The sequence below is a fragment of the Phymastichus coffea genome, unplaced genomic scaffold, assembly GCF_024137745.1.
Source record: "Phymastichus coffea isolate CEN01 unplaced genomic scaffold, Cenicafe_Pcof_1.1 PCOF00044, whole genome shotgun sequence".
Lineage (NCBI taxonomy): Eukaryota > Metazoa > Arthropoda > Insecta > Hymenoptera > Eulophidae > Phymastichus > Phymastichus coffea.
The window spans coordinates 2,277,413-2,289,832 of NW_026706855.1; the positions used below are offsets into that span (position 1 = coordinate 2,277,413).

The window sequence follows — 12,420 nt, forward strand, 5'->3', positions numbered from 1 at the left end:
TTTTCTCTTTCGCATTCGTAACACGAGCCAAGCTTTGCAAGAAAAGCAAACTACATTAGCAGCTGCATAATTCGAAATACAAGATTCGCCAGTGTGGTAAAAGACGTTGTTCAAAAATCAAATTTAGAGCACATACATGCGGGTCAATTTACGTCGAATGTGCCGTTAAACTCTTATCTGGTCGTTAATAAATGCGTGGCAGTGATAAATCTTTCAATTTTATACCGCGAAAAAAAGAAAAGCCAATTGCAGTGCAACATTTTTTTCTTTTAATTTTCAACAATACGTCAAATTATTTCGTGTGCGAATGGAAACAAATTTATTCTTTTTTATAAAGAATTTGCGTATCTTGAAATCCTTTTTGATATATTTGTCGACTTATATTTAAATTGAAGGGCTACGACTCATCAATTTGCCCTGTAAACTTCGGTAAATAATTTGATTTCTTTGTATCTTACTATTATTAACAAAAATTTATTATAGAGTGTATTACTCGTATAATAGCAATTGGTGTTGAAATTATTAATCAAACATTGAAACTATAAATGGATAGTTTTTTACTGAAATCTAATAACGATTTCGTTATGACATCTTCCAAATTCCAAGTTACTCGGTTGAAGATTTAATTTTGACTATTAAAAGTAATAAAATCTTAATAGTATGCGGCCGCTTCAGTAGCTTCAATTCTCTTGAAAAACTTCACCTCTCTCTATTTCATTGATCCTGTCCGTGCTGACAACCCTACCTTTGTTTACTTGCACTATCCAAGATACAGTCAAATCGAAATCACGACAATTCGAAAAAGTTTGATTTTTGCCTTGGAAAGAACGTTATGCCATGTATAGATATTTATTTCAACTATAGAACAATTATTCAAGTATTGACTATTTGTACGTCATATGTCAATCGATCATATTTTATCGTCGTTCAATTCGATACAAAATCAATTAAATAAAAGAAATTTTTATTACATTAGCACACTTGATGTTTTTCACTTTTTTGGAACTTGATCAAACATGACATACAAAAATGCTACAACTAAATCGATAAATAGAGGCGATCCACCCAACTTTTCACTTTTGCATTTTTCTAATGATGTTCTCATACAGAAAATCAGTTATAATGATTAATAATACATTCTTCAAGTTAGGAAATCTTAAGTTGAAAATGATTATGTGCCAGAAACAATTCTAAAATCTAGTTACATTGAGTAGAAATATTTAAAAGATATTCATAGTAAGGCGTTTTGCCCAGCATCAGAGCGTGTCCTAGTTGTTTAAATTTTCAGACCTTCAGATTGTATCAGATTGTATCAGGTACATCATATTTTTTAGAACCATTAAAGCGTTTTTAAATAAGAATACAAATTAAAAAAGTTCATTTAACGATAAATATTCAATGTTATTAAAATGGCCACTTTTGTAGGCTACAGTATTTTTTACAATAACTAATCAACGTAATTAATCGCGCAACGACTGAAATTGTATTTTTTTAACTATTATTTTATATTTTCTAATATATATACCATGATTCACAAAACTGGAAAACTTATTTTAACTGACTTAAGCCCTCACAATAAAAGTGATGCAAAATATCGAGTTAGATTTTATGTAGAGTATTTATTTACATTGTCCTGGTGACCCCTAGGTTTTATTCATCCCTTCATTTTTGCACTAAAAGAATCTGTCTTAAAATCTTATCTGGCCTATTTAGGGTGACGTGATCGTACACCGGGCAGCTGTTAGCGTAGAAACCTAACGCACCTCCCCTCGACGGCCAACCGAACTACTTTCGACCTTTCAGTGTCATCTGGCAGTCGCGCTTCGAACTACAGTGCGGCTACACCTGTCAAACAGTATAAGCTCCACAAGTTGACTGGCGATTTGACAAATTTTAAATAAGGATTTTCCCACGATTGTTTTGCAATTAAGGTTAGTTACTTGCAAAGTAACATTGCTACTGATTTCAGTTACAATTTGGTCATTCTTTCACGGCGTTTGAGTTGAAAATTTCATGGGCGTGGCGCTTCAAGCAACTCCTATTCTTGACTAAGTAATTTAAGTTTTGCTGCGTAAACTAGTTACAATAGTAGCGTGTGTATGCACTGATCGAATTTTATTTGTTGAGAGGTTAGGATTTCAATTATTACAAAAGCTTTACTGTAACAATCTATTACGTTGATTTTAAAAATTTACTATATATTTTTCTATTAATGCTCCCAGCTATTTCTTAAAAGATTTTTATGATTATATGAAAATTAAGATAATTTTCAACAACTAATTATTATGAATCAATATGAGTTTTTCATAAAATATTCTGTCTGTAAAACTTACTTTTTATAATTTATTCTATAATTTTTATAATAATACTTTATTTAATTGTTTATTAGATTTTAAGACCATATACTTTATTTATGTTTTACAGTTTTTAATAACGTGATACTGAATTATATATAATGTCATTGATAAAAAGATAAGTATAAGGTCAAAATTACTAACATGGATAAAAGAGAGAGCAGTGAACTTTTAAACATTGAACGAAACAATTCTAAAAATGCTAGCTCCAATTCACTTAATTCAGACAGCAAGAGCAGTTCACTCAATTCCAAAATGGGACAAGAATCTGTAAGTACAAATCTTTATAATAACAGTTCTTTCATAGTTTACAAGAGTAATAGATTGAAAAATTAATACAAGTAGAATTTATTTGTTGATCTTTCAATATCTATACTAACTTTAGGAAAGTTGGGAGAAAGCATCTCACTCAAAGAGCTTTTCCACAAGCTCAACCTCCACTGATAACAATATTATTTCTGCCCTAGAAACTAAAAAAGAAAATCAAAGGAAAGAGGATGTGGTAAAGAAATATAAAAATATAGTTTGAATTACTTTCCTTTTTAATTAAATCATTTTGCAGTTGCATTTTATTATCACCACTTAGTCATTTTTTATTTAATTATAACAGGCTGAAAAATAATTATAATACCTTATCATTTCAGTAGACACAAATATTACATTGCAATAAGTAGTTTATTCATTTCTCATTTGTCATTATTATAGTGTATATTCAAAATGATTTTCTGAAAGTATTTGATTTCTAAATCATAATATTGTTTTGCAGAACATCACTGGAAATGAAATAGGACCACCACTGCTCAATGGAGAGAGAGTACAGGGTACTGCTCGAGATGTCACGTATCTGTGTCCATATTCAGGACCAGCTCGAGGTGTACTGACTGTCACCAATTACAAACTGCATTTTCGCAGTGTCGACAGAGAAACTCCCTACATTGTTGAAATGCCTCTTGGAGTTGTTAGCAGAATAGAAAAAGTTGGTGGTGTCTCTAGTAAAGGAGAGAATTCTTATGGCATCGAGATCTTCTGCAAAGACATAAGGAATCTCAGATTTGCACACAAACAAGAAAATCATTCCAGACGAAATGTTTTTGAAAAGTTGCAACAATTCTCATTTCCTCTGTCGCATAGTCTACCTATGTTTGCTTTTGATTACTCTGAAAGCTTTCCTGAAAACGGCTGGAATGTTTACGAACCAATTGCTGAACTGAAGAGAATGGTGTTTGACATTATTGTTTACAAAGTGCATAATTTAATAAAGACTTATAAAACAAACTAATTCTTGTTTTTTAGGGAATAAACAATGATATGTGGAAAATATCGAAGATAAACGACACCTACACAATATGCGATAGTTATCCAGCTGTTTGGGCAGTTCCAACAGCAGCAACGGATGAGGATCTAAATGCCTCAGCTGCTTTTAGAAGCAGAGGTAGATTACCTGTTCTTTCGTGGATCCACCCGGAAAGTCAAGCGACTATTACTCGGTGCGCACAGCCTCTCGTTGGTGTTAGTGGCAAGCGAAGTCGCGAAGATGAAAGGTACGTGCAACTAATAATGGACGCCAATGCGCAGAGCCACAAGCTGTTCATTTTGGATGCGCGACCTATGGCTAACGCTGTGGCGAACAAGGCAAAAGGCGGTGGTTACGAGAGTGAGGATGCTTATCAAAATAGTGAAGTCGTCTTTCTTGATATTCATAATATTCACGTAATGAGGGAGAGTCTTAGGAAATTAAAAGGTTCGATGAAATTTCACTATACGTATACATATAGCAAATATTCGTGTTATTTTACGTCTACTTTTCTAATAATTGTTTCGTTTGTTTGTAGAATTGTGCTTTCCAAAAATTGACGAAAATAGGTGGCTATCTGGTCTCGAGTCAACGATGTGGTTAAGGCATATAAAAAATATACTTACGGGTGCTGTGAAAATTGCGGATAAAGTTGAGACTCACAAGACTTCGGTTTTAGTTCACTGTTCCGATGGTTGGGATAGAACTGCACAGGTTTTAATATCAGATTCGAAAATTTCTCGAAACAAATTCTTTACGTATCATCTAACAACTTGAACATTTTACAGTTGACGGCATTGGCAATGCTTTTACTAGATCCGTATTACAGAACGATCAAAGGTTTTGAAGTTTTGATTGAAAAAGAGTGGCTTGGTTTTGGACATAAATTCCAACAGGTAACAACTTTGTATATTGTACAACCAAAAAATAATTTCAATAATATTGATAAAGTGTCGATTTGCAGAGAATTGGTCATGGCGACGAACATCACAGTGACGCAGACAGATCGCCAGTGTTCGTACAATTCATGGATTGCGTATGGCAAGTGACTCAGCAATTCCCGAATGCTTTTCAATTCAATGAGCATTTCCTTACAACCATACTCGATCATCTTTACTCTTGTCGTTTCGGAACTTTCTTATTTAGCAGGTAAGAATTGCGCAATCACTTAAAGATTGTCATTGTGATTGAAAATGATTATTAAGATCCAACAAATTCAATTTTCAGTGAAAGAGAACGAGTGCAAGAGAAAGTAAAAGAAAAAACAGTATCCTTGTGGTCTTTCATAAACTCTCAACTGCCACTTTATCAAAACCCACTTTATTGGGATGGTCCAAATTATCAACCAGTTTTATTACCGATTGCAAGCATGAGATATATCAAGCCTTGGAAGAGTTTTTATTGTAGATGGAATCCTAGTATGCGACAACAGGTGAGCCAGAAAAAATATTTCAAAGCTTATTGCAACGTTTAACTAAATAGATATGTTTTTTAACATTTACCATTGTACATGTAACATAAAATTTCAGGACCCCGTATATCAACGAACGCGCGAGCTTTTAGTTCTCAAAGAGCAGCTAAAGAAAAAAGCCGAAGAGTGTCGACGCGAACAGGCAGCTCGTACAAATCGTGGCCTCAATTCATCCGGAGTACCCAGGTTGCATTCACCTGTACACTCTTAGCAGTACCCGATGGAACAGCCTCGTCTTCTACTTACCTGTAGCTATGTAAATGATCCTTAGAATGACCATACGAGATAAAGACATATATGACCCTTCGACTGAAATGTTGCAATTGTGCTAGCTGGTGTACAAAGCACTTATTTTTTTCGAACCCGCAAGTGGGATGTATGATTATTGAGAGAAAAGAATACGCACGCATACACAAACACGCGTATTAGGTTTCATGTACATATTAAAAACAAAAACTAAAAAAAATCGTAAGGATAAAAACATAACAAGCGTACGTTTATACGTCTAGAGATACAAAATCAAATTGATACTCGAGCATTTGTTAGAAGCGTTAACGACGAGAGAAAGAATAATATAATAGCGTTGGACATCGAGGTCGCAGAATTTACGCATCAGCAAGACTATAGGTGTTTTCAGCATCAAGGGCAAAACGTACGAGCATATCTAAGTCATCATCAGACTCTTAAGGAATATTGTGCCCTGTAAGCAACGACAATATTGCACATACACATTTCTTCTATTGCATTATGGAAGAGATTATGAGATTAGAGGGCTTACGTTCGGCAGAAAATCTATGTATGCGGCCGACTCGCTGCGCAGATAAATCGAATTAATGAGAAAGGGATTGAGCAGATAAGCGTAATACGTTAGTCTGCTCAGAGGAATCCATGCCTTGAAGTTGAGTATTTTATTCACGACACCTGTAATCATTAGGTTTTGTGAACGAACACGCTTTCTTCTGTTTTCGTGCTTTTTAATTTAGAGTTTTCTACAAAACAAAAATCGGATTTCCGAAGCGTGATGTTTAGTTTTTAAGTTTTTATCAATATAACTATCAAATAAAGTCTCTTGTGTATAATATTCCACGTGTTTCATTATTTTAATAACTATGATGTAGAATTTAAAAAATATTACAATACGATTTCTGCGATGCACAGAAAAACTGATTCACTTGTACACTAAAATCTCAATGTCATAACTTACAGACTTTAGGAAATAGTTGTTATATTCTAAATCAGAGTTTGATCAGGTAAAAATTACCTCCGTGATTCGAACAGTGTAACAACACAGCGCGCTAAACGTCAAAACGCTGACAATAATAAACACGGAGAAAGTTAAGTACATGCGAAGTACAGGATAAGCAAATAAGCGAACTAAGACATCCTCACTATTAAGTGAAAGTGAAACGAGCTCCGGCGCATGTAAAGTGTGATCCGGAGCGGGCACTCTGACTTGCTTCTCCAAAACTAGTAGAGCTCAAACTGGAACCCGCGCCTAAACAGCAACGGATCCAGTCGTGCTTCTAATCCATATCTATTCCCGAAATCCAAGTCTGAGGCTCTTAGAGTAAGGACAAGTTGCTCCGCCGTGCTACAACGTAACAGCCGACCGAGCACAGCGGTTCCCTGCGACGAGAACAAGTGGAATTAAAAAAAAACGCGGTAAAAATAAAAAATAAAACTGCAGCATACTTTTCGCAATGGTAATGTGCCTTTCAGTCTTATATCGATGAAAGGTCTGATAATTTCAGTGATGTAGGGTTCGATTCTCGTCCACGGCGGGACGTATAATTTTTCAAACACGCGAAACTGGCGATCCATACTTCCACACTGCGGAGGAAAAATCATTGCAACGAGAGCGCGACAACGCGCACACCTTCTTCCTCGAGATAATTTACTCGCATAGGCGTGTAGTCGTTAAGGTGAGATATATAGTCGGTGACGAGGATGGAGCCGAGCAGCAAGAACGCAAAGTAAAAATGTCTGTAAAACGAACGGACGACGCTGCTTAAAGATGGCACGCGGCGCTGCCGAAGCCTCACGCGAACGAGATGACGAGCAGACACGTTCGATAAATACCAGCTCCACGACCGTGAGGCCCCGCACACACAATCGGGTACGCACCGTGGTGTCTCTACCGAAGATATCGTCGACGTACAGAAGATTCCTCCAGCGGTATTCTCGCGCGGAGCTGCGAGGCGCTGAGTTACGAAACTAGTGCTCTTGAGACACGAATCGCGTGGCGGGGCCTGGCGCGCGAGGCCCGACGCCGGCGGCTCTGTCTCGAGGTGGATTCAAGCGAAAAGAAGGTCACCGAGAAAGAGGAAGAAAGTGCCAACGGACGCACTCGGACGGACGGGCCTCCTCTGTCGGAACATCATTGTTGCTTATGACCGCGTCCGTGTCGAGACGCTGGCTGCGACTGCCCAGCCAACAATTGTTCGCCGCTCGCGTCCAGCAATGCGCATTTGCGAGAAGTCCGCGTTCATCGTCCGCGCGGGCCCCCATTGCGTCATTCGTACACCCGCCGCAATTTTATAATGACGCGTTACGCGCCTTTGGAGAAATTTGCGCGTGTCCAGCTTTTTTCTTTTTCTGCAAGTGCAATCGGTCGACAACGTGACGTGTCGCGGTGGATATTACGTGAAAATTGTTAATGGACGTCTCGTGTAATGAGCGTTATTTTCATGGCTAATCATTAAGCATCCGGAGAAAGTACGCGAGTGACACTTGCCATATAACGCATTGTGTAACGAAAGCGATCGAGTCTCTTTCTTGAATTCCTTTAATATGCTTGGAAAATAATTAACGATGTTGCATGCGTCGACTTACGGGTGAAATTCTACATCACCCGTCAATCAATACGATTGCAACGGATTTAATATCGATATCGTCATTCTCGTAAAGGCTATATTTTTAATATTTGTTAAAGTCAACATTTCCATAGACATCGTCCCGTATCGCGCTGGCGCCGACTGACTGGACCGCGCACGCGTAAGACAGACCTCTCGAGCTTTCGCTTGTTTGGCAAGTTCACGGGACAAGCAGTCGCGCGTCGACTTTCAATCGTGACAACGTCGAACGAAAAACGTAACGGCCGGCTTGAGTACTCGTGCGACAAATGCAGAAACTACGAATGTCAAAGTAACGAAACTGAACATTGGAAAGTACTTTGTCGAAAATATACATACATTTCCGCTCGATGTGATAATTGGCAAGATACCACGCGATGGATTACTCCTATCTCTTAGCTAACATTACGTCGGAGAAAGTATCAACTGTTCCGCTTCCCGGTTTTCTAGATGACCTTCTGCAAAACAAAGCTACGTCTGTCACCGTATTTGTTTTATGTATGTACGCGCGCGATCAAAAGCTTGTATGCAAAATAAAAGCCGCTTTGTCAGAACACCATTTTCAAAAATAGCTTGAATTTGGAAACGATAATTGCGCATCGAATTGAGCAAAGCGGGAATAAGGTGTTAAAAATAAGATTCAACATTGTTTTAATTTTCAAGTTATTATTAACACATGGAAGTTCGCACCTTTTTTCACAAAGTTAGATAGTGATGAATGATTAACGCAAGTGAATCGTACAGTGATCAACCAAAGATATTTTGTAATTTGTACGTACTCGTAATGCATTATAAATCGCTTCTTTTGTTTATTTAAATAGCAGTAAAGGTTGTAATACCATCGGTAATACTAGGTATTATTACATTGTTGTAAAATATCACAAACATTAATTAATATCTGAAATATATTTGACAATGAGTTAATTTATTTAAAGTATGTACAAAAAGTCCTGGTGAATCTGTAAAACATACAAATGTAGAAACTAGCTGGAAAGAAACGCTAATTTAGAAATTGAACGACCAAAGTTTATTTCCTTTGTGTCTTATCATAAATCTTTATCAGACTTTTTCATTCGGAGACAAAAATTTTCATGTCCAAATAGTTTTCCACGTTAGGATGTATCATTCGAGAACTGACGTTGCGCTAAATAGCATTACATAGCGAGAAAGGAGAAATACAAGATTCCATTCTGATCGTGCTCACCTTTTTCTTGTCAGTTTTTTTACAAAAAAATATACAAAAAAGAGGAATCGTTCCATGCTCACTCGATTATTTAGCGGAGTCAAGGGAGCCACCAAATCTGTCGCTTTATTTTCAAATAAATTAAAAAAGAACTCCATCTTATCTACAGTGAAATTTGTATATTATATATAAATACGCGAGTTACTGCGCGACGTCTTTATTACTAAAAAACCACTGTACATTTTGGACTCGTTTACACGCATACTTACAAACACGAGTGTACCAATAATTTCGTAACTTTGTCGCCTTTCGTTTGTTCCTTCAGCTACTTTGTAACTTATATTTTGACACTTCAAACAGCTTTATAATCGTCTAGGACTGCAAAACGTACATTAAAAGCTTCCGGTCTAGTGGCCGATATTTAAATACAAGATTAAGTTTTGACACTCGACTGCTAGTAAATCGACTATAATTTTATCTAATTGCTAAGTTTTCAATTTCGTTGCTATATTTTGTATTACAAAAGATACTTTAAAAATAATGACGAGGAACAGTCAAAATATAAAACAAATTGTGTACTATCCAGTCAGTCGATTGGCAGTACTTTAGCATTTCGATGACGTTCAATCAGAGATATTTTTCAATATATTTTTCGAACTCACGGTTATCTCAAAACAGTTTTTAAATTCCTTTGTATATTTGTTAGCTACTATGTCACATTCATTAATATTGAAGAATCAGCTTCAACTATCAGACTCCGTGTCAATTTTCTTGCTAAAGTATTTTAAGCCAGATTTAATTTTTATCAATATTTATTTAGGAAAAGCGGGTTATTACTATTTTTTACAATTACTGTTTTCATCTAATAATTGAATGATCGGTAAGTTTAAAATGTTTTTTTTTCACTCAATACTCACAAAAGATCTGGAAGTAATCGCGAAATGCGACAATTAATATAAAGAGCATCACGATTTCTAGTTTACATTTAAACTTACATATATTGTTTACAACGTTCTTTTTCAAAATAGATTGGTGAACTCATCTCACATGCAATGCAAAAGTTTGAATATGAACAGAAATCGTGAACGACAGAGTGTGCCTGTATCAAATTGTATACATTCGGTTTATTTGGTGAAAAATCTTTTATCGTGTATACTCACAATGGCCTCTCTTAAAATACGCACCATACCATCATATAATAATACAAGTTTTATATATTTTTTAAATACAGAGAAAATGTGTGTAACACCATCCATTTTGCTATATAACAATCATTATAACTATATTTACACATTGTTATTATAATTACGGGCTGCACCAACCAATTTTGTCAATAAAAATATGGAAAATTTACTTTCTGCTTTCATAAACATTAAGGATAGTTTTTTTATTTTCATCGATTCCAATTTACAGCGTTGTTGAAATCTTTTTAATACATGGAAGATACTGCGAAAAGAACATCGAAATAATCACAGAAAAATATAAGAAAAAGTATATTAAAAGAAATTAAGTTCGGCATATTCTAGTGGTTTATTTAGAAAATTCATTATTAATATTGAATGATTTTGCTTTAGATATATTTCAGTTTTGTAACGATTAGATAACAAATATGAAATAATTTGCGCTCCAAATCAGTTCTCGTTAATAAAAATTGTTCTCAAACCACATATACTTAACAAAAACAAATATTGAAATTTATTAACATGCCGATAACGTGTATCAACATTAATCTTACAAACACCACTGGGATTTACAGAATACCTTTTAAGCTTCATCTAATCAAAAAATCTTCTAATTTGAAAATTTCTTTTCGAAAATCTCGAAAGCAAAAGAAAAACATTTGCTTCTTACAGGAATGACAAATAAAAATGAAAATTAAATAATACTTCGTTCAAACTGGAAAAAAAACGTAATTACCCCTGTAAAAAAGAGAGGAAAAAAAACTGTAAGACTAATAGAAGAATAATAATATATAAGTAATAATAGTTATTTTCGGATGAGCATACGAGGAGAATAGTTGGTGCACTCGTAGCATCGACATTTATAAGTTTACCGTCGCGCCTTGGCAGCGGCATTCTTTCTTACTGATTTACAATGTACATAAGCTTATTTTATTTACACTACTAATACTCTCTCTCGTCTTCGAACTCGCGATTTTACTGACTAATGCTTCACATTTGTTGAAGCGCAGCGACAAAAAATCTTGTGCTTCTTATGTTTTATTTTCATGGAAGAAAATATTCAGTGTTTTTTCTAATTAAAAGTATGTACGTGTCAATTTCTCGCTTTGAGTTAATGTTATCGCTTCCTGCTATAAGCATTAAGCTTGCTTAAACTTTGTGATTGTTACAATATCCATCGTCTGTCAACACAGCTCAAACAAGCTTCTGTTTCAATTTTTTCTCTTTGTTCTCACTTGTAATCTCGCTCAAGAACATTATCGACAACACTTTTTTCCGACTACGCTTGTAGTTTTTTTGTTTTTTACTTTTTTTCGTATTTTGTTTTTTTTTTGTTTTTTCACAAACTCTACAGATTCAAGACTGCAGCAAAATACAGTTCCAAAACGGATGTACTAAAGTCATTACTAAAAATACTTAACGCTGCTGTCTAAATGATTCGATCATTCCAAATTTTGGCGTTTCGTCGTAAAACCTATAACTCTAGCAGAAGAAGAAAGTCAAGTCGACATGCACAAAGAAAGATCGTGCACACATGCCGTTCTTATGTGATGCAATTCGCGAAAAAAAAAGCATCAGCAGCCGTTTCTAGCGGTAAAAGATCACATCGTCTTCTACGACGTCGTCGTCATCGTCGTAGAAGAAACAGGAGGTTAGGTGTATAAATGCAGGATCACAGGCGTGCGGCTGTGGCGTCGTCGTCGCAAGCGAGTTCGGGTACAAGAGCAAGTCCAAAGCATCCGGCAAGATTGCCGTTGCCATTTGCCGCTGCCGCTGCAGTGGTCACGTGCAGCCGATGATTACGTCGGCCCAACACCGCCTCCTGTTACCTGCTGTTTTCCTCCATCACCACCTGCTTGAACGCTATGCCGGGGATCTGTGACTTGACGTCTTGAAGGCCCAATGCCGTCGTGCCGTCTTTGCCGATGAACAATTGCAGACCCGTCGCTGTAACGCACAACATCGACTTTAGTCACACTCTTTTGCATAAAAAGCTGTCTGCCTATTTTGATAATAATCGAGCGACTGGTGGCTGATTGCGAGTAGCGCAAAAAACCATATGCTATTGCGAGAGCATATTTGTTT

General features: G+C 36.1%; 2 protein-coding genes across 8 annotated transcripts in view; one reads left to right on the forward strand and one right to left on the reverse strand.

Moving 5' to 3' along the window:
• The first annotated feature begins 1,828 nt into the window (after positions 1 to 1,828).
• Positions 1,829 to 6,184, forward strand: LOC131664442 (myotubularin-related protein 2). Of its 2 annotated transcripts, XM_058935527.1 has the most exons (10): positions 1,829 to 1,931; positions 2,425 to 2,624; positions 2,740 to 2,856; positions 3,121 to 3,573; positions 3,648 to 4,095; positions 4,187 to 4,362; positions 4,437 to 4,544; positions 4,613 to 4,797; positions 4,876 to 5,080; positions 5,178 to 6,184. In XM_058935527.1, the coding sequence occupies exons 2-10, from the start codon at positions 2,499 to 2,501 to the stop codon at positions 5,328 to 5,330; spliced, it is 1,971 nt and encodes a 656-aa protein (XP_058791510.1). In that variant the 5' UTR covers positions 1,829 to 1,931; positions 2,425 to 2,498; the 3' UTR covers positions 5,331 to 6,184. The 2 variants fall into 2 exon arrangements, with proteins under 2 accessions (XP_058791510.1, XP_058791511.1); XM_058935528.1 differs by lacking the exon at positions 2,740 to 2,856.
• A 1,764-nt stretch (positions 6,185 to 7,948) lies between these two features.
• The window catches only part of LOC131664600 (early estrogen-induced gene 1 protein), a 46,171-nt gene continuing 41,699 nt past the window's right edge, over positions 7,949 to 12,420 (reverse strand). For 3 of the 6 annotated variants that reach the window (XM_058935832.1, XM_058935833.1, XM_058935835.1), the window contains one exon: positions 7,950 to 12,282. In XM_058935832.1, the coding sequence (XP_058791815.1) occupies positions 12,161 to 12,282 (122 nt within the window). In that variant the 3' untranslated portion in view covers positions 7,950 to 12,160. Of the gene's footprint in view, positions 12,283 to 12,420 lie in introns of all 6 variants that reach the window. The other 3 variants (XM_058935834.1, XM_058935836.1, XM_058935837.1) reach the window with 2 other exon arrangements.

Coding starts and splice junctions, on each gene's coding strand:
- LOC131664442 (XM_058935527.1), top strand. CDS start 2,499: ATGGATAAAAGAGAGAGCAGTGAACTTTTAAACATTGAACGAAACAAT. Junction 2,857..3,120: donor ATCAAAGGAAAGAGGATGTG/GTAAAGAAATAT, acceptor ATTGTTTTGCAG/AACATCACTGGAAATGAAAT. Junction 4,798..4,875: donor GGAACTTTCTTATTTAGCAG/GTAAGAATTGCG, acceptor TTCAATTTTCAG/TGAAAGAGAACGAGTGCAAG.